At 40.2% G+C, this 24807-nt stretch overlaps 1 protein-coding gene across 6 annotated transcripts in view; it reads right to left on the bottom strand.

Moving 5' to 3' along the window:
* The window catches only part of LOC100748761, a 39164-nt gene extending 16094 nt beyond the window's left edge, over positions 1–23070 (bottom strand). For 3 of the 6 annotated variants that reach the window (XM_033319725.1, XM_033319724.1, XM_033319727.1), the window contains exons 1-2: positions 22730–23069; positions 79–197 (exon numbers count right to left, since the gene is read on the bottom strand). In XM_033319725.1, coding sequence (XP_033175616.1) covers positions 79–168 — 90 coding nt within the window. In that variant the 5' untranslated portion in view covers positions 169–197; positions 22730–23069. Of the gene's footprint in view, positions 1–3; positions 198–19547; positions 19927–22729 lie in introns of those variants that run through there. The other 3 variants (XM_033319728.1, XM_003487758.4, XM_012383035.3) reach the window with 3 other exon arrangements.
* Between the last annotated feature and the right edge of the window lie 1737 nt (positions 23071–24807).

Raw genomic sequence — 24807 nt, 5'->3', positions numbered from 1 at the left:
GACCTTCGAGCGGTATCCCCGCTCGAATAAGAGCCGACTTAGAGAGGAGACTCAGGGAGGACACAGGGAAGGACTCACGTTTTCCACCTCGTCGGACAGGTCTTCGAAGGATGCTATCGGCGCTGGTCCAAGCTTCCTCTGATGTACGCTCGGTATTCCTGACGCCATATTTTTCGATAGCTCAGCCCTCGATGATGCTGCAAAACACCCTTTATTTTAGTCTATCTGCTCGCATCCCATTTCTCCCGCTTCCGAGTTTGCCAACTTTCTCCTGAAAAATCAGTCGTCGTAATTCATCCACTCTACGATATTTCTATGCAGCGTGCACTGTTCCGCTGCTACAGATCGAACGTAGCAAATCGTGCTAAATTATTCTCAATTAGCCGATAAACACTCGGAAAGCCGATCGGCGGGGCTTAGTACCCAGTTCGAACCCCAAAGTATATCCACGTATTACGTTGTCCCAAAAGTTTCTTTAGTTTCGTAAGAAAATAACAGACGCGTAATAATTTGTCGCCTTGCAAATGCAAAACGAAACAGTTGCAAACGAAACGTATCGTACGACAGCTGGAGGACGACTGAAGATAAAGAGCACAACATTTGACAGACTAGAAATATTTCACTGGAAATATTTTATATCAGAGTAGAAACGTTTCATTGTACGAACATTTTTGCGTAAATATTGTGTATAAATATTTGCATAAACATTGCCAGATAAAGCAGCTACGTGCGATAACGAAAGATACTTTTGGGACGATCTAATGCAACATTTTCCAACAAACAACGTTACGAATGAAAATGATCCATTTTCGGTGAATAGCAAATTAACGTAGAGAAACATTGTATCTTCCTGTGCACAGGAAGTTAAATTTTGAAAAATATCGCATTTCAATCTATGCTTAATATTATTTCTTATGCGCGGGAAAAATTATTTCCTTCTTCCATGCGACGTTGTTGTTTGTTTGATTATTTTAACGTGTGTTACGTTCAGAGCAGAGATCTCGACAGTCACAGGCACCTCTGTCCGACTGTTAACACTTTACCGACAGATAGCCAATTAATCGGTTTCTTGTCGCCAACGCTTACCGACCGATAACTTATTAATCGACTTTTTGCCGCCGACAATTTTTCTCATTATTTGAGCAGTAATTTGTTATTTATTACCAAGGTATCTTGCTCAATTGCATCAGTTGCGTTACTTTGTAAGCTCCCACAGTTTTATATCAATTTGAAAAACTTACCGTTCGCGATGAACGAAAAGAATGGTATTGGATAATCTAAACCGAAATAGAGCTGGCGCCAGGGAGAATCTGCGCCTGAGATGCCGGTCGGACGTGCGTATGCCGTTGAATCGGTAGCGGTCGGTAAAGTGTTAAAATGATTCGCTCGATTATCGATCAAGTTTCTAAAGCAAACACGTGCAAGGAAGATCATCGTTCTCGCGCATTTTTGATCGTTTTTAAAAACTGATAGCGAGAGTAGTCGAGTTTTCGAGGAGGAAATTCCTCGAAATTTCCTGCCTCCGCACTACTCTCGCTTCCAGTGGTCGTTCCAAACGTTGACATTTACAAATACCAGCGAAAAGAATTGAGAATGGCAGTTCTGTATCTACGAATAGCGTGGGTTTTCGAAAATAGAAAAATCGAACGAACGACCATCGTGGAATAGAGATAGAAGCTTTGAAAGCATTGTATAATTACGACTAACAACGTGGCAAGATTAACACGTTGACTGTGGAAGCAAAGTTGCGTGGCCCAATGTTGGCACTGGAATTTCATTGTTTAAACTCGTCGATCCTCTCGACACAGTACGAAAACCATTTACGCGACACGTCAACGTGGCATCGGTTGTCACCAGCAACAACCAGCGATCAACGTGTTAATTTCGTATAACGATTCCATAAAAATCAGACATTTACCACTTACGTGCGTCAAAATAATAAAGCTCGATCAAAAACGATATTATCTTCGCTAAAATGTTCGCTAAAATTTTCGCTAAATAATCTCTTCGTAAAGGCAGTGCTTCCAAAACAGTTGTTCGGTTTTACGGATGAACAAAAAGGAGAAAGTGTGAAATAGAACGTAAAACACCAAAAAGTACGAGAATAGAAGCGTAAGATTCGCCAACAATTCACTGAGTTACGAATCAGTGGCGGATCATTGATTTTACAGAATTCTTCGATTATTATCATGCAAAGAGTATTCTGGTAAAAATGGTTTGTCACTTCTTACGCGAAAATCCGAAAAACGAAGAATGCAAAATGGCAGATCGTGCGACTAGAAACGGCAGGAACATTGTAGGGCGTAAAATTCACTGGCAATTTTCCTAGTCACGAACGTTGAGAGGGATCAGCAGCGTCGAAGAAGTTAATCAGAACCGACGTTAGAACGTTTAAGCGAAGGACGAATCGATTAACCAAAGCTCGCAGCGTGCAGGATGTGCTGACATTGAGGGCCACTTGTCATACGTCACCGGTGTTCGAGCACCGCAGCTCCAATTTTCCATCGAACGATCTCTAAATGTTTTTCAGGCGACCTTATTACCTCGTTCTCTGCGGTGTCGTGAAAGCCACGGAAAAGCGTCGTCCTTCGAATATTTTACAAGCTTTATATAGGTTTATGAGACGATAGACCAAAGTGGATCTCAGAGGGATCAGCAGCGTCGAAGAAGTTAATCAGAACCGACGTTAGAACGTTTAAGCGAAGGACGAATCGATTAACCAAAGCTCGCAGCGTGCAGGATGTGCTGACATTGAGGGCCACTTGTCATACGTCACCGGTGTTCGAGCACCGCAGCTCCAATTTTCCATCGAACGATCTCTAAATGTTTTTCAGGCGACCTTATTACCTCGTTCTCTGCGGTGTCGTGAAAGCCACGGAAAAGCGTCGTCCTTCGAATATTTTACAAGCTTTATATAGGTTTATGAGACGATAGACCAAAGTGGATCTCAGTGAATGAGAAAGAGAGAGAGAGAGAGAGAGAGAGAGAGAGACAGACAGAGAGACAGAGACAGAGAGAGAAATAGGAGACAATCAAGTCACGAAAATCGAGCAATGTGCGAACCTTGCGGAGAACCAGGTTTCCCCTTGAAACGATCAAGCGTCAACAAGTTGTCGGGCGCGAGCCGCGAAAATGTACACCAACTAGCAGCGACTACGAACAAACCAGCACTGGAATTTTCCTCGGTACGCCGGGGGCCGAGTCGAAATTTCGTGACTCGGGTTCTTAAATACCGAAAGTAATTATCGAACGTAATTTACTGGCGCGATAGCGAACTTCGATGCGTTGAAAGTAATTGGAAAAATAGGAACTGAATTATCGTAGTCAGATAAGATACGCTGATCGATGATTACGAAAGTATTAGCTCAAGTTAGATACATATTTGTGAAATATATTTTGTTTCGAGATAATTGTAGTTTCACGTTTGATGTACGAACTGAATTCCGTTTAGCGAGGCGACAACTGGATCCAACGGTTCGATTTCCACTTCTTTGCAAAGATGCTTTTGCATCGTGGCGATGTAAATAGGCACGGTGCAAGATAAACGATAAACTCGCGTTTCTTGAGATGTTTCACTCGGATTATTTCCACGAATATCCTATTTCTGGTGTTTCTTCGTTTCCGAAACTACAGCACCGCGTATTTCGAAGATAACATTCGGAACAAGATTTTCGCGAAAAGTAAAAAACTATTTCGGAGTATTGTTTCTACGTAAAGGATTATTTTCTAAGCACACAATGTTAGCGGAAAGAACAGACAAAGGTCAAATGTTGATTTTGCAATTGTTCGTTTCTCCACCTTGCGAGCGGCTTGAAAAAATAATGGAAACGTTCCGTTTCGAACTTGTACAATGTCACTCGAAGTACGTAAATTGAGTAGAAAATTAATTCACGTTATACAACATTTATCTTGGTACTTAAAAAGCTAATAATTCGATAGTAATATTTAACCTGCGAACAAATAAAAACGAAGAACCTAAAAGTAACAGATTATTCGAAGAAGATAACGAATCGTTGTTTCCGTTCAATTATCGAATATCTTTTCTAAATAATTCTACTGATACCGAATTTCGTCTGTGGGCTACCGTGTTCTCGTTTCTCCAACTTTAATTAAAACGCACGACTTCGCTGAAACGCGTTTCACCGTTGGCAACTTTGGTTTATTCGACCCTTTGTTCCACCTTTCGATAAACTTTGAATTCGAGCAGGTCGAATAGACGAGCCGAAGATATCGGTAGAAGTTAGCGAATAGTCGAAGGTATTTTAAGGCTGAAGTATGGAAATGGACAATCCAATCGAAGACGGTATGTAATTTCTTTCCTGTTCTTCCCTTTGAAATGGAATGCTAGTCCTCTCGCTGAACTTCAGCGGTTGTCTGTCAAAGGAAGGAACTTTATTCGAACTCGTGTAATTCGACGTGTTAAGAACAAGCAGGCTACTACGATAATTAATTACACTGCGAATATTTACTGCAAAGTCACATTTTTGCATTACTCGAAATTAAAGCGGCAAAAGTTAAACGAATATCCGTTTTACCCTGAAGATATTGTTAACAAGTATATTGCTTTTAATATTTTCTATATCTTTGTAATCTGCAAGTTTTAATACAAGTCAATTTTCCATAAATGCATAAACATCTGCAACCTAACGCGAGTGTAATGAGTTATCTATTCTTTTAATTAATATCTCACGTGCTTATTGATATAAGCAAAGTACCATTACGATACGTAGTACAAACGAAACAGGGGACAATGTAACAAGAAATGGGAATTTTTCGCACCTATTTATCTTACCGTGTTCTCGTTTCTCCAACTTTAATTAAAACGCACGACTTCGCTGAAACGCGTTTCACCGTTGGCAACTTTGGTTTATTCGACCCTTTGTTCCACCTTTCGATAAACTTTGAATTCGAGCAGGTCGAATAGACGAGCCGAAGATATCGGTAGAAGTTAGCGAATAGTCGAAGGTATTTTAAGGCTGAAGTATGGAAATGGACAATCCAATCGAAGACGGTATGTAATTTCTTTCCTGTTCTTCCCTTTGAAATGGAATGCTAGTCCTCTCGCTGAACTTCAGCGGTTGTCTGTCAAAGGAAGGAACTTTATTCGAACTCGTGTAATTCGACGTGTTAAGAACAAGCAGGCTACTACGATAATTAATTACACTGCGAATATTTACTGCAAAGTCACATTTTTGCATTACTCGAAATTAAAGCGGCAAAAGTTAAACGAATATCCGTTTTACCCTGAAGATATTGTTAACAAGTATATTGCTTTTAATATTTTCTATATCTTTGTAATCTGCAAGTTTTAATACAAGTCAATTTTCCATAAATGCATAAACATCTGCAACCTAACGCGAGTGTAATGAGTTATCTATTCTTTTAATTAATATCTCACGTGCTTATTGATATAAGCAAAGTACCATTACGATACGTAGTACAAACGAAACAGGGGACAATGTAACAAGAAATGGGAATTTTTCGCACCTATTTATCTTTCCACACCAATTTTCCTCTCTGTTTTCCCTCTCGAACGTCGTCGAATTTCCACCGGTGAAGATTGACTCGAGAGGAGACGAGAAATCGATCATATTCGACCAGTGGAAGACAGACCAGAGGTTTGAGCAACTTAAACGAAAATTCCCAGTGCACAGTTGCCTGAAAAACCGTATTTCCTAGCCAAAATCCAATATTTCAAGTTTAACGTTTCAAAAAGGATTCGTTCTCTGTCGTCTATACAAGGGTCGACACTGACCACGAGAGGAGAATGTTAAAAAGATGGCCATTGTTCGCACCTGCTTACGAACGAAAAGCTCGTCACAGGATACTTAAAAGCGTCTCTGAAGGAGCGAGAAATGTTATCAGCATTTATGCGAAACGTGATGACAAGCGGCACCGATCAAACTTACCAATGCGTAACCACTTAATCTTCGTTTTTTTCAGCTACTGATCCAACTACGAAATAATTCTTTGGGAATTCTGCTGATAAATCGATCGAAGTTGCGAATGGAGCAAACGCGAAGCACCGCGAGATCGTTGCTACATGCGCACAGCAACTCAAAACACGTTCATCAACTTTGCACCTGCATGCATACGCTATAAAGGTTGCCAACCCGGTTTTACTTTCGTCAATTAATACGCAGACAAACACCGAGTGCAATTCGAGACACTCAACATATACATACACGGATACATACTTGGTGGGCGTATTGTTGGCCATTGTTCTCGCGTAGCAACAATTTGGTGGTACTTCGGATTTGCTCGATTTGAAACTTCAATTGATTTATCAGCAGAATTTCCGAGGAATTACTCGGTCGATATGGACGAATAATTATTATTCCGTAGTCGGATGAGAATTTGAATTCGTCTCAAGCTTATTCTTTCTTTGTACCTACGTTAGGACCGTTTCTCAATATCTGCCTTTTATGAACGATATAGTTGTGTTTTCTTTTACAATTGGCAGAAATATCCAGATGAATAATTATTATACCATAGGTGGATGAGAATTTGAAGAAAACGAAAATTAACGTTAGAATTACCACATCAGTCAAATTGACTGGTTGTACAATTTTATTTTATAATTCCTATTTCGTGTTATATTTTTTCCGTAACGATGTAATTTTGCAACGATAACTAAAAGAATAATATAACGTGCTTTATTTTCTTCTTTATGTATTCGAATTGAAAATAATTTTGTATCTAGCCCGCTTATAGCAATACCAGTCAAAATGACTGGCACTTGTCGAAGTGTAAAAGGGTCTCGTAATCTGTTTATCGAACCCCAAATAATCAGTTTCCTCGTTTCGTACAAATTACCACACGTTTTTCAAATTTTAACTGCGTATCGTTCGATATGACGATATCAGTTATCAGGGAAATTCCGGATCGATCGCTAGATGTTATCGCTAGAAATACCACACCAGTCAAGATGACTGGTTCTACAATTTTATAAATATATCAATCCTCGTTTAGGAATCATGGTCCCAGATGGATTAATAATATCAAAAATATACTACACAACATGGAATTCCTTCTGTAAGAAAGTAATAAATCGGAAAATATAAAAATATTCTATTATTACGTATTTTTTAAAGACCTGTCATTTTGACTGGTTATGGTAGAAATAGCTTCGTGTTAACTGTCGGTAGCTCTAGTGTTGAGCCATTTGTTCGCCTTTGCACTCGTTCCTTCCAACTTTCCCATCACGTTTCCGATAAATACTGATAACGTGTTTCGCTGCTTGAGAGACGCTCCGAAACGTGCCGCAAGAATTTTCCGTTCGCCAGCAGATGGAGAGCAAGTGGCCATTTGTTAACATTCTCCTTTTCATTTGTGCCCCATTTCCTCAGTTACGTGAAACTATTAATTAGCAGCAACATTCGCAAGCTAATCATCGTATACGCAGTTTCGCTGTAATCTTCCGATCGACACGATGCAATTTCGCAGGACTCTGCAATTTTCATAGAAAATTCGCTCGAAACATCGAACTTTTGAACTTTCATTCGAACTTTGAACTTTCGCTAACATTTCCATCAACCGAATTCTACGTGCTTTATAAATCCCAGGAATGTGTCGCGTACTTTGTTTCGTCCCTGTTTCCTTAATCGCGCGCAGTTATGTTAAGCGTCGATTCGTCGAATAACGAGGAAGCGTTAACGAACGATTCCAGAAAAGACAATTAGGCGTTTCTCAGCCGATAATTAATTAACAAAATCGTAGGGTCGGTGGAACGAACCGCAGCTTCGGAGAGAGTTAATCCATTAAAAAGTTGGCCCGCTACGAGCTTATTCTTTCCTCGTACCTACGCTAGGGACAAGAAGAAGTTGGCGGTGTAAGAAAGGTCGTTGATACGCTGAGCCAATTAGCAACGAAGTCTCGAGGGGCTCAGACTGAATCTTATGCTTCAACGTGTTAAATACATACCGCACGACCCTGTACTACGTCGCTCCAATAATTTTGCAACCATCGTTCTTCCGCCTCGATATACAGAACGATCCTTGCAATGATTTCCCAACTTACGGCAGTTGTAGAGTTCGTCGAGAGGATTAGAAACTCGTCTAATCAACGTAGGTCATAAAAATCAGTCATTAGGGCTGATCACCTCCGTATCATCACTGGCTAGGTCGTATTAATTTGAAAAAATTCGTTTGAGAATTAAGAAATTTCAGTAAAAATTTCCTGAGTTTCGCGGTTGTTCCAAAACATCGAGACACAGTGTAAAAGAGGTACAATGTACCTTTTATTTTTTGCAGTTCAGTGCGTTATATGTTATTTAAAATTAGAAGTAAAAATTTGAGAATTACGTGGAATAAAGCGTGGAATCATTTTGATATAATATCTATGAGAAAATGAAGAATCGTGACATTGTACATCGGCAAATAAATCCTTCAAATTCGTACATAACTTGAGACAGTATTGGTTTATGTTTGTAAATTCGATGTTCGATACGATTGGAAGCGACCAGCTTAGGATATCGAACGCCAATAAGAAGTAAAAGTTGCTTTTTCATCGAAAGCTTCGATTTTAGGATCTACGTTTATTTAGACGTTTTTTTACTCCTCCTGGTGTGTACTGTTATATAATCCTTTAAGTTATGGATCTTTTTGCACGACCCTATATACACAGGCTCGCGAAAGTATTCCAACGCTTGTAGACATTTTCCCCGAATAAGTTATCGCATGTACGTTTATAGCAGTTCTTACGTTTTTATTAACATGCTTAAAAAGGAAAAATGGAACCCAGACAGAGATTTGTTTCGCCTATTAAATATTATAATACGTGCTTCGATATTTTGTACATTTTTCCATATTATGTTGTGTTCTTTACATTTTTATATTTATAGATTTCTCGCAAACGCGTAAACATCCGCAGTCTAACATTTTAAAGTTTCATTAACGCTATCATGGAACTCTATTATCGTCATACTAGTCGAGTTAAATTAATTGAAAGAAAAATGTCAACCTTGCAGAAATGACCTCGTATTCGATAAGGAATATATTTAATGATCCATAAATAATTGATAAGCAATCTTAATTCATCGATAATCGCTATGAAATCGAGAATAAAATATTCGAAGAATACGCGTAAGCCAAATGTCAAGATCTTTCCTCTTTATTGGCGACTACGAATAACGACTGGCAAATGTATGTATATATATATATATATCGTCTAACGAGATCGAGAGGAGAAAACTCATTTTATAGAACATTGTCGGAGAACGAGTGGAAAATTAGCTCGGCGGAGTATCACGATGAAACTGGATGGAAAAGTCGAAGAGCGAGAAAGAGTTCACTGGTGGATGCTCTCTTTCACGGTGTCTTGTTTTGCGTCTTCCAATCTCCTGGTAAATTAATCGTTCGGTCGTATCCAGAGGTCGTCCTCTTTACAACCAACTCCGTCATCTTCGCGCCAATGTAAGATTCTAGTTTTTAACATTCTCTCTTCTCCCTTATGTGTTATGATTTCATTGGTAACTTTTGTATTACAGTATGTTTTATTCGCTAAAATATACTTATACTCACAGCCGAGACTTGCACTTGATTTACAGACACCTACTATATCCACTATTATACTATATTTACGAAGTTATATTATTCATGCGCTTCGAACCATTTACCCTCTTTCTCTCTCTCCGTCTCTCCTATTCAGACTCCGACTGACTCTACCGATTAATTACCTACTTAATGCATCCTTTCCTGTTCGCTAAAATTCTCTTTGGTCTGCTTATTTCCTATGTTTTTCTTTTCTCTCCTTTTGCAGCTTCTCGAGTCAAATTACCATCACTCTATCCTGTCTTCCGCTCGTTACGCGTTCCTAGTATCTATTATACTTAAGTGAGAAGTTTAGATCTTTCAAGCTTTCACGATGATGAGGTGACGTATTCTCCGAGTTTCGATCGCCTTTTGAACCTTGTTACCGACCTCGTTTTTTGTGTCACAGTTTTAGTCCTTTTAACAGGCAGCAAGATCTTGGTAATTATACGAAAGAGGCCGCGCTTCGTTGATTTCAACGATCTTGAAATATGTTGTCGAGGTCGATGTTCTTCACAACTTTTTCCTATTCACGTAACTGTCACTCGGTTTTAGTTCCCAAGATTTTCGCGAATCACCACAACGCAATCTATGTTACCATTACGGAGATCACTTTGCAATAGACGAGCGTCTTTATCCAGTTAGCTGTTTTTGACGAGTATACACGAAGAAATGGCAATATTTTGCGTTACGATGAGCCCTGTCGGTAATAAAATTAAACAATGAAGCAATCGTTTCGTTACAACTTAATTCTATAATATAACAGCCAAACATACTCTGCGTTTCACGAGTATACTCGTCATCGTTTACTTTTTCCCGTACATTTTAGGTACGCGCTTTTCAGAGTTTTCAAAGGGGTCGCAACAGCTAACTGATTATATGGTCCCCAGCCTCGACCTAACTTATCGACGAGGGATATAATCGTTCTCAATATCGCGTAAATGAAGAAGAAAAACGAATAAATCGTGGAACGGCAGAACGCAGAACGGTGCTCGTGAGATGATTTCCAATGAATCTATCGATAATGAAACGTTGTACTGTGTTTTATCTGTCTATCCGTCACGTACATACTAATAATTAGAGCCGATAGATACGCACAGATAGTCTTAGCTTTTCAGTTATACATAAAGATACGTTTGGCGGTATATATGTATAAATAATGATGAATGGTAGCAATGGAATTTACGATGTACTTAAAAACTCACATAAAATAAAAATGAAGTGATGCCAGCGTTATTGGCCGGATATTAATCTAACATCTAACCCCAACCTATAATCCATTCATTTATCGCCTTTTATTTATAGCACAGATGATTAGCACCGATGAGTTAAGTTTAGATTGGGCTATATAAAAATCCGGCCATTTATGTGCAATGGAATGAAGCGTAACAGGAACTAATTTTAATCGAAGATTTTTTGTGAATATCTCGGCAATGAAAACCGATCGCCGGTTACACGTATAGGAGAAAGTTATTCCGAATCTTGGTCTTGCCGACATATTTCAAGATCGCTGAAACCTATGAGGCGTGCTTTTTTTATGCATAACTACTAGAACTTTTAAGCTTTCAAAAGAAATCCCAATGTGCTATACCGTATACTATACTTGTATATTAAGATCGAAAATCATTCGTATCGACAACGATTCTTTTGTGTCTGCCTCGAACTTAAGAAAATTGCTAACAATAAAAAAAAAAAGCAGAATTGGGTGTAAAATGGTACAAAGAACGCAGCAGAGATGACACGTTGATCGCCGTGTAAATTAAGTTTGGGTGGCGATTGCGTTACCGTAGGAGCCACGATACTATCACAATATACAAATCGATCAGAGTGACTGGATATTTCTGCCAATTGTAAAAGAAAACACAACTCTATCGTTCATAAAAGACAGATATTAAAAAACGGTCCTAACGTAGGTACAAAGAAAGAATAAGCTTGAAACGAGTTCAAATTCTCATCCGCCTTCTCATCCATCTGCTAATAAATCAATTGAAGTTTCAAATCGAGCAAATCCGAAACCACCAAATTGTTGCTACGTGAGAACAATGGCCAACAATACGCCCACCAAGTTTGTATCCGTGTATGTATATGTTGAGTGTCGCGAATTGCACTCGGTGTTTGTCTGCGTATTAATTGACGAAAGTAAAACCGGATTGGCAACCTTTATAGCGTATGCATGCAGGTGCAAAGTTGATGAACGTGTTTTGAGTTGCTGTGCGCATATAGCAACGGTCTCGCGGTGCTTCGCGTTTGCTCCATTCGCAACTTCGATCGATTTATCAGCAGAATTTCCAAAGAATTATTTCGTAGATGGATCAGTAGCTGAAAAAAACGAAGATTAAGTGGTTACGCATTGGTAAGTTTGACCGGTGCCGCTTGTCATCACGTTTCGCATAAATGCTGATAACATTTCTCGCTCCTTCAGAGACGCTTTTAAGTATCCTGTGACGAGCTTTTCGTTCGTAAGCAGGTGCGAACAATGGCCATCTTTTTAACATTCTCCTCTCGTGGTCAGTGTCGACCCTTGTATAGACGACAGAGAACGAATCCTTTTTGAAACGTTAAACTTGAAATATTGGATTTTGGCTAGGAAATACGGTTTTTCAGGCAACTGTGCACTGGGAATTTTCGTTTAAGTTGCTCAAACCTCTGGTCTGTCTTCCACTGGTCGAATATGATCGATTTCTCGTCTCCTCTCGGAGAACAATGGCCAACAATACGCCCACCAAGTATGTATCCGTGTATGTATATGTTGAGTGTCTCGAATTGCACTCGGTGTTTGTCTGCGTATTAATTGACGAAAGTAAAACCGGGTTGGCAACCTTTATAGCGTATGCATGCAGGTGCAAAGTTGATGAACGTGTTTTGAGTTGCTGTGCGCATGTAGCAACGATCTCGCGGTGCTTCGCGTTTGCTCCATTCGCAACTTCGATCGATTTATCAGCAGAATTCCCAAAGAATTATTTCGTAGTTGGATCAGTAGCTGAAAAAAACGAAGATTAAGTGGTTACGCATTGGTAAGTTTGACCGGTGCCGCTTGTCATCACGTTTCGCATAAATGCTGATAACATTTCTCGCTCCTTCAGAGACGCTTTTAAGTATCCTGTGACGAGCTTTTCGTTCGTAAGCAGGTGCGAACAATGGCCATCTTTTTAACATTCTCCTCTCGTGGTCAGTGTCGACCCTTGTATAGACGACAGAGAACGAATCCTTTTTGAAACGTTAAACTTGAAATATTGGATTTTGGCTAGGAAATACGGTTTTTCAGGCAACTGTGCACTGGGAATTTTCGTTTAAGTTGCTCAAACCTCTGGTCTGTCTTCCACTGGTCGAATATGATCGATTTCTCGTCTCCTCTCGAGTCAATCTTCACCGGTGGAAATTCGACGACGTTCGAGAGGGAAAACAGAGAGGAAAATTGGTGTGGAAGGGATCTCGAAATAAGGAAGAAAAGTTGGAAAGGGTGAACGACGATCTGGCTATCGGGCTAGTAATATCCTTAAAGTTGGAGAATTTGGCCGGAAGCCGAACGGAACTACGATAGATTTCGTCTGGATTCCAGCGAAGGCGAGCCATTTTACCAAAGTTTTCATTCGTTCTTCCATTCTATCTTTCCGAGGCGGCCATAATTTATCGTTGCCTCTGCTATAATCACCGCTTGAATTATAAACGACTACTACAATAATTCATTCCCGATTGAATTTGGTAATTAAACGAGTTTGTTTGTTACTCGAGCAAATACGACGAGTTTGGAATTATATAACTGAGAGCAATAAAATTTTGCGATACGAGTGAATTATGCGCAAATTCAATGTATTTATACGTGTAATTAATTATTGAGTCTAGCCAACGCCCACTTTCTCACTGTTTTCCCTATTCTTCCAAATTTTCCAAAATTACATATATCAATGACTATATATACCCTGAAACTTTGCAAAGTAGTAACAGAAAGCTTTTTAGTCATCTAAAGTCTAGACGTATATGAAATTTCTGTCAACATTCAGTGAAACAGACCACGCTCAGACGCGCATATAACATCATTTTCTTCGTCACATTTTCCAAATGTCACATACCAATAGCTAAACACAATACGAAACTTTCCAAAGTGGCGAAGGAAACTTTTTAAATCACCCAGAGTCTAGACTTATATGAAATTTCTTTCAACACGCAGCGAAACAAACGACGTTATACCAAATAATCGTAACTTCAACAAAGCACTAAAGGAAACTTTTTAAATCGTCGAAAGTCTAAACCTATGCTACTGTTTTTCCAAGATCCAGTGAAACGAATGATATTATGGCAAATAAACGTGCCTCGAACAAGGTAGTAACAGAAGCTTTTTAAATCATCCAAAGTTTAAACAGGCGTAAAATATTTATCTCGCTATCGCTCAAACCTGCATCTAATTTTCCTCAGTTTTCGTTAAATTTTCCAAGTACGTATACTTACATGTCAATAATTAAACACCTTGGAACCTTGCAAAATAGTAACGCGAGCTTTTAAATTAAAATTTCTTTCGGCATTCACTGAAACGAATGATACTCGGACCTTCTCCAATTTTCCATATTTTTCCACAAATATTTCACATACCAGATACGCATAACAAGTAAATTAGCCTTGAAACCTTCCAAAATAGTGACAGAAGCTTTTCGAATCATTTAAATTCTAAAGCTACATACAATTTCTTTCAATATCCAGTCAAGCAAACCCAAAAGGAAAGACTAATTTTTCCTATTCTTTCCTAATCGTTCAACTACCGCGTGTTTAACATCTAAACAGACCTTAGAATCTTCCTTTAAACCTTAGAAAATAGTAACAGAAACTGGTCAAATCGTCTAAAAGTCTAAAGCTATATCAAATTTCTCTGCCTATTCGCCTTCGTTTCCACATTTCACATGCCAATAACCAAACATCGCTCTAAGATATTAATGGAAACTTTTTAAATCAACTAGGTCCTGAACTTATAGTAGAATTTCTTGCAGTGAAACAAGTGAATCATCAGACGCGTGTCTAACCAGCGCCGACCTCTACTACTGAAACGAGTGTCGGCTCGTTCAGCCTATCCTTTGGACCTCTCGAACGCAATTTCGTGCTCCGTTTGTCTCGGAGACGGGAGTACACACACCGATCCGGGATCGAGTTCGAAAACGTGACCGAGCCGACCGTGTTTGCGGAGGCTGTTTTTTTGACGGACAAGTTCAAAGGAATTACCTCACGGTCTGTGGCGTTCGTTTTTCAGTTACATTTGTCTAGACCAGGTAGAACTCCCTTTGTGTTCCCTATTCAGCTCTAGTTCTACGTTTCTCTTCTTTTTTTGCAGGGAAATTATCCAGTCTATCGTACTTCGACAGGAACACTGTGATTTTTCGTTGCGTTTCAAGCTAGCACGAGACTTAATTTTTTTAATTCTTAAGGAGCGTGCGGATGATCGGTATTATAAGAGACCCTCTAGAATCTAGAATATAGATAAAATATATTGTCAGTATTTTTTAGATATCGAAACTGCAAAGTCTTTGAAGACATAAGCGATTATGACAAAAGTATTGTTAAAGATACTGTATATATGTTTTTAAATAATTTACCTTCTAAAAGTAAATACAACTATTATTATATCACTTTAGAATACTAAAGTAGTAATATAATGATTTTGCTTTCCTTCCAACGTATCGTATTATATATAAATTATTTCAGAAATATTCAAATATTTTAATACTTTCTCAAATACAATATTTTAATATTTCACTTTTACCGAACCATCACATCTCCAACACCAGAGACACAGAAAACTTTGAAGTCGGAAAGATAATTATTTTCTGAGAGTAGTTCATTCTCCATTCTTTATTTACCTTGCCACATTGTCAAAAGGTCAACGACACTGAGAAAAGTACATACAGGAAGAATAGTTAATGTGTATGGAGTGGTTGCAAGATCATGGAATAGTGCCAATAGTTGAAAAGTCCTATCTATCTTAAAGGAAGATCAAGCTTGATGAGCAGTGAAAGAAGAGAAGGAACTAAGATAGGTCTAATAGCCATTCAGACGAACATCGAGACGATTTTGTTGGTGCTTCGGTCTGCATTTCCTGATAACGCCGGTTTCAAGCAATAGCTCATCACTATTGGCCGGATCTGTACTAAAACTGCACTCGATTCGAGTGTAAAATGGAACTACTCGGGTTTATAGCTCGAACAACAACGTCAAAGTTACATTCTACGTTAGATCTTAAACCATCGATATCCAGTGGAATACTTCCAATTATAGTTTCCATTTTCGGAAGTAAAGACATAAATTCTGATATGCTGCATTAAACGTAGAGTCGAGTATCGCAGCGTTATCTTATGCAACTGTAAAATATTAAACGAAGTAAAATTTGTCAGAATTTTCTAAGAAATGTTAACCAGGAATTAGGTCACAAATTTTCATGAAATTTCATGTTTTTATTAACTTTACTAGGATTTAACCAACTAAAGAAAATAATACGATACTTCACCGATAACTACTTCACTTATTCTTTGTATTCTTGCATTTTATGTGCATTATCCACATTGTTGCACTTTTACATTTCCCATGCAAGTGCATAAAAATCCGCAATCAAGTTCCAATGCTTAATACACCGAATGAGGAGTCAATCTATGACTAGTTACTGAAATACTACCATAGCTTCACGAAGAATCTTTCTCTCCGGCAATTCATTCTTTGAAAAGGACCAAAGAACGTCGTCGTTAACATTCTATACATTCCTCGCGACACATCCTCCAACGAATCTCCTCTATAACCGTCTCTGCGGTTGTCCGTATGACGAATAGGGGATGATAAGTAGACGGCAAGAAGGGACACAGCAGCGGTGTTATCAGACCAGATTCGTTCCATCTAGAGAGACTAGACGGCTCTATTCTCGGATCTACGGACGTGTGCAGTTCCAGCGAGGTCGTGGCTGCGGAGAAAATCGGAAAACAGAGAGCTCGAGCCGCTCTCGAAGCGACGTTACGCCGCGGCTATAAATAGAAGAGCCTTGTTAGCGGTTACACACGGCGTTAGTTAGGTGCACGTAGCTATATCGTGGACAGACACACGATTTCCTTCCTTCTTTTATAAAGTGGAAAGGAGCAGTCCAGCCGCCGATAACCGATAATCGTTCCACCTAGCCAAACGAACAACCGCGCCCGATGAATAATGAAACGGCGAACGCTGGGGTCTTCGTCGTTTCGCCGCCCGTTAGCTTCCTCACCTTTAACCCCGGTATATTGTACAAGAACGTCTCCGTTTTCCCATTCCGTCCTACTTCCCATCGATTTTTCTCCTATCGGTTATTACACCAACTCTTCCTCCCTCATTTTCTTCGAAACGCATCAACAACAGTAGTATAACCCTATAACTCGAGAGATTCACTCCGGTTACATTACAGCACATACATTATGATACACAGGCTCGCGACACTATCGAAACTCTTGTGGATACCTTTTACGAATATGTTACGCGTGTTACAGGAGACATTTGGAAATTTCATTGGCATTGTACGGAGTAGATGGTGGATTTCTATGGCTGGCAAAAAGGTGTTTGGACGTACCCTTATATTTCTTTCTAATTATAAGTCGATTATAACTCCTTTCTCTGATATTGTGGCGTTTATTTCTATTGCTCGGCCTCTAAAACTTCCTTTTGTCATCCACTGTAAATAAGCGCAAAATGTAGCATTCGTTATATTATTTAATAAATATAAAATAACTTTCTATTTAGGTTGAATCTTTTAGACTGTAGATTCGTAAAAATGCCAAGTCTAACAATAACCCTTAAACAGTGTACTAATTATACAAGAAGATACTCTCACTTTCTGCAAGTGCTCTGACACTTATGAACGAATATGCACCACGTTATACGGGCCTCTACTGTAAATTCTCCGATTCCTATCATCGACCCGATCGTTAATAGCGTGTTTAAACATTCAACAGCCCAGTTATACGACGACAGAGAGAACAAAAAATGCCACGTTAAGGATTACGATCCTAGATCATGGATCAGAAGAGAAATGCACCTTTGAGAAAGAGAAAGTAGAGTCTTGTTTAATCTGATCTTTCAAAGGAACGTGATTTTCCGTGTGATTTATGGGTCAGACAAAATTTTGGTTACAGTAGGAATGGTATTTGAGATAAGTTTCCGTCGCAATGATTAGACTGCGATTGTTCAGACTGCGAACACATACTCTCATGAATGCAATTAAAAATACGAAACCTGGGTTAGAATTTATTTTACGCTTGAAATATTATTGTAAACTCTATTTGGATATTTTGACTCATCGCTGTACATTTTGTGAATTCTTGCACATTTAAATTCTCTCTAAACGTTTAAATATCCACAGTTTTATAAAAGTAAGAATCACCGTCGTTGCATTTATTTGCATTTTTCACGCATTTATGAGGAATTTAAAGTTGCAAAAATATGCTAAACTATGTAAACTATCCAAGACATAGTACTCGTTGTAATATACAGCATGTAAAGCGAATCTGTACTTATGTTCCATTTGTTCAATTGCATTCATAAAATATAAAATAGATTCATCTATTGCAGTACTCCTAGAAAGAGTAATCAGCCTGATTATCAAGTTATGGATCGCTGCTTTGCATTTATGGGAAATTTAATGCTATAAAAATGCGTATACCTGCTTCTTCTCGTAATTTTTATAATATTTAACTAGCGAAAGGAGTTTCCACTTATGTTCCATCTCGTCGATTGCATTCATGAAAAATGAAATAAAAAAAAACAAAAATAAGGCCATCCATTCCAGCACTCCTAGAAAGAGTAATCGGTCTGACTATCAAATTATGAATTGCCATGCATTTATGGGAAATTTGATGCTATAAAAATGCATATACCTGCTTCTTCTTACAACTCTTCTAATATTTAATGAGTGAAAGGAGTTTCCACTTATGTTCCATTTCCTCAATTGCACTCATGAAAAATGAAATAAAAAAACAAAAATAAGGCCATTTATACCAGCACTGCCGGAAACAGTAATCAGTCTGACTATCAAATTATGAATTGCTATGCATTTATGGGAAATTTAATGCTATAAAAATGCATATATACCTGCTTCTTCTTCTTTTTATAATGCTTATGATATTTAGTGAATGAAACGAGTTTCTATTTATATTGCACTTCTTCAATTGCATTCAATTGAACGATAAATGATTAGAAAATAAAGAATCACTCGGTATAGAAGTAATCAGGCTGACTCATATCCGTGCAGCGTTTTGCCTCGTCACTCGTGAAGCGTAAATTGGAGGTATCTTCTGCTCGTAGGAACAAGCGCAGAGCAACGATACGCGTTAATGGACGGTGAATTGGAAGCGTGTCGTCGCGAAACAGGACAATCTATATTAGTATCTCCTTATTGGTATCCCTTCCTCGTTCCACACGTACGTATGTAGATGTATGCATATATTATTCAAGCATATTTCTTAGATGCCAAGAAATGACCAGCCACGTTTGATAGATTTTATAGAAAAGCGACGTTGGAACGCGAAGTTCCTCACGGTTTGCGCAGCAAAACCGACGCGTTCCGTTTATTTATAAACGTCCTCCTGCTCGGACGGCTTTCAAAATTCCGATCCCATCCGGATATTTTTTCGCACGCTCCGGGGGAATCGATTTTATCGCGACGCAGCTTCGTAACACCGCGATCAACCGTGACGATCCTCCGCAACCAATGCTCTCTCTCTCTCTCTCACTCTCTCTGTGTCTATCTACGAAAAAAAAAAAAAAAAAATTACAGAACCAATGAAAAGAACTGGAAGAGAAAAAAGGAAAAGAACGAACGAATATGAAGAACCTTTGTTCGATCTTGATTCAATTTCCTCTGGCCTCGGCGCGACGAAAGATTAATTATCAGTCATTCGACGAGAAACGATCCACCGTGTGAAAACGATTCGCTGTCGAGGAAAAAGAAAGAAAAAGGAAAAAAATAGGAGAAACGAAGGATCACCGGGATGACCAATTTTCTCGTTGTTTCGATGAAGTTCTTACTTGTCGCGATGGTAACTTCCAATCGATTCCACCAACCAAGATGAAAATCGTCCGACTAACTCGTTCGTCATAGATCCACCTCACGGATGACGGATGAACGAATTCATTGTTCTTGCTGTCGAGTGTCACCAGAGACACGCACTGACGCGGATTCCGGGTAGCGTGGAATCTCGCTGATGCGAGCGAGACGCGTGTTAGCGTGACGTTGGCGTCGTCAAATTCGTTCGCGCGATGTACACGGGACCGAGTCTTTCTTTTTTCTTCTTTTTTTTCTTTTCTTTGTTTCCACCGTTATACGAGTCGTACATTTAACAAGATAGAAATAACGAAATAGAGATACTACAGATCATTGGATGCACTTTTCGACGACGCAGTCACTACTCTGAATGTCTCTGATTTGCTTCCACCTCTTAAACGGCTCTTACCATACGATGCGATTGCCTCTTTGGATACTCGGTTACTACGCTTGTTTATTTTCGTCGAATCGCGGGAATCGTTTGAATGCGAGCGGATGCGAACTTAATCCAGGTCAGGAATGCGTCGATGGTTGAAAATCCGTCGATAGAGCGTAATATCGGGAAAAGTCGGATTAATTCCGTCGCAGTTCTCGAACGCCGATCCCTTTAAACGGATCCGTGCGTTTACACGCTAGATCGTTTTCACTTGGAATTTCAATTTCTTTCTCTTATGATAGATGCGGTTTAAAATGATACGATCGCGTAGCAGCTGTTTCGTGAAATTTATCACCGTCGACGGTGGCCGTTATTGGAGAAAATCCGAGCATTCTTCGTGACGTTCGTCCTCGAGATATTTCAATCGAGACCAACCTCATCGAGATTTCATTTGCCCGTCGCGGTTTAAAGAATGCGCACAGCGAAAGTATCGCCGCTGCGAATTCTTTCGTCGCTTAATTTACACCTTAATTTACGTGTAGATCCGGTTGCTCGATCTGACGACAGAAAGTTCTCCAAAATATCTCTTAATATCCTGCAGGAATTTAAGTTTCTTCAAATTAAGTTTCTTCCTGCGTTCCAGTTTCTTGATATCCTTGTGGTTGGAAATAGTTGATCCTATTTCTAGGCAACTTCCTTTCACGGCTTCTGTTTTAACGCTAAGTTGTACTTTAACAATTAGTTATCCACTAATTAAACGATAAACGTATTTACCTTGGGTGAGAGCTGGCTTTAAATTTCACATTGTAACGCAGGAACGCGAGAGAATATGTGTTTCAATAATAAATAATTAATAAGAGGATATTTTCCTCGCAATCTAAATTGGGATTGAGTCTTGAAAGAATTAAGAGGCCTTAACTCCTCTCTCTCTCTCTCTTTTCATTCGCATTTGATCGTCTCCACATGTTGTCCATGTCGTCATACTCCGTCTCACTGATATAACATCTCAAGCAGACAGTGAAATCGATCAGATATATGAAACATAAAAGCGTGTGCTGGCTATTTTCAAAACTGCAACTCGTTTTCTTTCTTGCTTTGCAGTTCCATGCGATCAATCAGCGCTGATTAGTCGAATCGAACTGGGCGGCAGCAACCTCTTTTCGAATCGACGCCTATTAATATTGTAGCCGCACCCAATTCTCGCGGCAACGCATCCTCTTCTCTTTCGTATCTCAAGAAGACTCGACCACTGTTCAAGCAACGCTTCGTTTCACCCGTGTTCCGTGACCTTTCGCCGACTCACAGTCTTAAATAACGACCGTCTTTCCTTCCACCTTTGACTTCTTTGCACGGCCACTCGTTCCTCTGTGCAAATCCTTGGCTTTGCGTGCACTCAAACGAGTGGAACAGGTGCACTCGTCGATTCGTCGAATGTTTCTCTTTGACTGGAATAAGAATTACGATGAAAAGACGCGTCGGAGCGTTGGCTGGTTGTTCCTCGAAGCAGAAGGGTTGCTTTAAGTTCCTCCTTAACCCATTGACGTACTTCGACGAGCCCCGTTATTCGATAGCCTCGTGAAACCCCATCGACTATTCACGCGGAGAGGTGAGCACGCTTTCAGGACACGCGACGAACAGACAACGTTTCGCGTCTCCCGACGAATGACGAACGATTTTCGAGGGGTCGAGAGAGCCAGAGCGCTGGATATTAACGAGAAAGCTTTCGTTTCGAGCAGAAACGACCAAGGGGAAAGGGGCAGAACGGCGAGAAGAAAGAGAACGACCAAGACGAAGACCTTTTTTTTCAAACGACCCGTTTTCGCGTGTTTGAAACGCGAAATAAAAGAGAGAAAAAGGGGGAACGGGTGTTTCTTGCGCAGATAAAGGACGCGATCGGCGAAGAGGAAGCCTCTCTCGCTTCGGAAGCAGTCCTTTCTCTCCCTCGTCTAAAAAGGCCTTACGGATGAAGCACGAACGACCATCACGATCACAAGGACGCGGAGTCTCGTGAAAGAGGAAACGAAGGCGCGAACGAGACCAGCACGCGTTCAAGCTTTCTACGGAGCGGCGACGATCTCGAAAACTGTAGGGGTCGGTTAGAGCCCTCAGGTAAATAGCTGCTAACAACTTTTCTTTTGCTTTTTTTCTTTCTTGCGCTGCGAGGGAAAGCCGTGACGGCTTTATTAACGCAACCGTGGTGGCTTCCCAGCGTTTACCACGACGTCCCGTATTCGTCCCTCTTGCAAGAGAACTCGCTGTTCGTCATCATCGTCGTTGATAGTACATCCTCGTCGACGCGAATACTCCAGTCTCCAGGCACGTACTCGAACGCCAACGATCTTTAGATTTGAAACGGAAAATCTGCCGTGAGAGAGGAATGAAACGGGAGCAGAATGAACTGGCAACGATCGAGCAATGGTATCCTGGCTCAGTTTGGGGGCAACGATGACCTCGAGCGTGTCTAAGGGGGTGGGTTGGAGCGGTGGTGCGAGCAACGAATCGCTGCCTCGACGTCGAAGCCAGCCGACGCTAGCCACAGAAAGATAGATCGCTGGGATCTGTGGTAGGTCGCATCGATCGTCGAATCCTGGCCTCTACGATGAACACAACCCAATATGAATAACTAGATGCTATCGATAAACACAGTGAAATACGAATACCGACAAACGACGCGGAATTGCTAATAGGATTTCGACGAGTAATGAATTTTTCGTGGAAACCAAACGCACCCCTTTAAGCAGAGAACAGATAGCCATCAGGCTTAACCCAGCTCTGTGTCTTACTACTTACCCCAGTGTCGTGTCCTCCATGCCAACAATCGGGAAGCAATCGATCCCTGGTTCCCGCTCTACTTCATCCTCCCGGATCGGCCCGTTTCAGATCGTATCTCTCCCTGTTCTTCTTCTTCTTCTTCTTCCTCGTGGCACGTTCTCTCGGCCTGGGCCAGCGGCGTACCGTCACACACGCGTTCTCTGCCCGTCAGCTTACATCTTGACGGTCCGTGCCAACTGTGTTCCGCAGGAGACACGCTCTCTCGGCCCTCTGCAGCGACACACGACGACCCACGTCCTACTCATGCTCGCACTCCATCCACCGCGCACACGCTCCTCGCTCTGCCCTTACCTACTGCCTACTTCCAGCCAGGGATGCAGTCTCTCCAGCTTCGGGCCACCGGCACAATCTTTCTTCGCACTTTGACCGCCAAGTTTGAAATTTTACCTGAAAACAGCGTCCCAGTTATACGCTGAAGTAACTACTGAAGGCTACAACTTAGTCTATTTTTCTTTTACTTTGTAAATGCAGGGTACGTCGATTTTTTCCATCATCACTCTGAGATTTGAAACTTGAAAGTTGCACTTGATCGTTGAGACGAGGTTTCTCTTAGTGGGTAAATCTGCTTTCTGTAACTTTTATTTGGCGGATATAGGGTGCTTTGATTCTTCCGACGACAATTTTGAACATTTACTTGAAAGCATCGCTTCGCTGAATCGAAATTAAATTCGCTTTTAGTTTGCAAGTATAGCGCTCCTTTATCAAAACTTTGCAGCTTTTGTTAGAATATTATCTTCGTAGATATAGGAAAGCAAAGAAAAGTGCATCGAATGTTACAATTTCTTAAAAGCTTCTTCTTATGAATTCCTCTTAATACGCTCCCTCTTAAATTACGAATATTTATGCCATTTTCTTGCAATGAACATACACGCACGTAAATACCACGTATAAATAATAATCATCTACTCGGATAATAATAATTGAGACGTTTATAAAAAGTCGTGTTGGTCAATTTCACTTCTCAGATACTCGTTTGATACTGTTAATTATTCTACCGTTATAAGAACAAAGCTGGTCGTCGTCATCTTTCGCAGCTTCCCCAAATTTCTTCGTTGCTCGTGCAAAAATTCCTGGTGAAAAATTGCAAAATGCTTTCGTCGGCTCGCTGGCGTATAAAAAACTAAAAACAAGAAACGTGGAAAGATAGAATCGAACGGCAAATAAAATAAAATAGAAAGCGAATAAAAGGAATACGAACGATGAGTAAAGGGTGGAAAATCGAGAGAGAGACAGGGCGCCAGAATCGATGCAGTCCTCTCTGTGGATTTAGTGCATAGTAGGGGCGCACGCTCCCCCAGGGTAGGATTAGTCACGATCCCACTCGGTCGTAAAGTTTCAAAGGTAAAAGGAAAAAAGGTGGAACCTCGTAACGAGCTGTCACCTCGTGCCGTTCTATTATTCCGGTTCGGATCATGTACCATGTAACTGAAGAGAATTTCTCGGCGACGTTAATTGTCGAGTCGTAGATAGGCATCGTAGGTAGGTAGAATCGATCGTGACGAAAGGCTCGATCTGAAATTGATAGAAAACGAGAAAGAACCCTGGGGAAATGAAATCTTGGGGCACGATTGTACTTTTCTCTTTTTCTCGGTAAAAATTGATGAATTTATTCGTCGATTTGGCGGAATAAAGGGAACATCAGACGATTTAATTGAATACAGGAAAATAAAAGAATGTTAGATATGAATAGAAATTTAATACGTAAAATTGTACCTAACGCGCGTATCGTTTCTTCCCGTTACATTTGAAAGCTGGGTAAACATTTAACACTGTGTTCACCATTTTCTACGTTATTACCTTGTTAATTGAGAGAAACGAAGATAGCGTACAAAGCTTCGTTTACTAACGACATGCAGTTATCGTACAAAATTGTTTAATGGGCCCCGTGGCTATGTTTGCGATTAACGAGCTTACAGGGTACTCGAGTTTATGTATCCACCTCTGTATCACCGCTATCGGATAGAACTACGCTCCCCAGAAAACAGGGCTGGCGCTACTCGCTGGCGTTACCCCTGGAAAATGTCCATCAACTTGTA

The sequence above is a fragment of the Bombus impatiens genome, unplaced genomic scaffold (genome assembly GCF_000188095.3).
Source record: "Bombus impatiens unplaced genomic scaffold, BIMP_2.2 scf_0203, whole genome shotgun sequence".
Lineage (NCBI taxonomy): Eukaryota > Metazoa > Arthropoda > Insecta > Hymenoptera > Apidae > Bombus > Bombus impatiens.
This window is presented reverse-complemented; position numbering and strand designations above follow the sequence as displayed.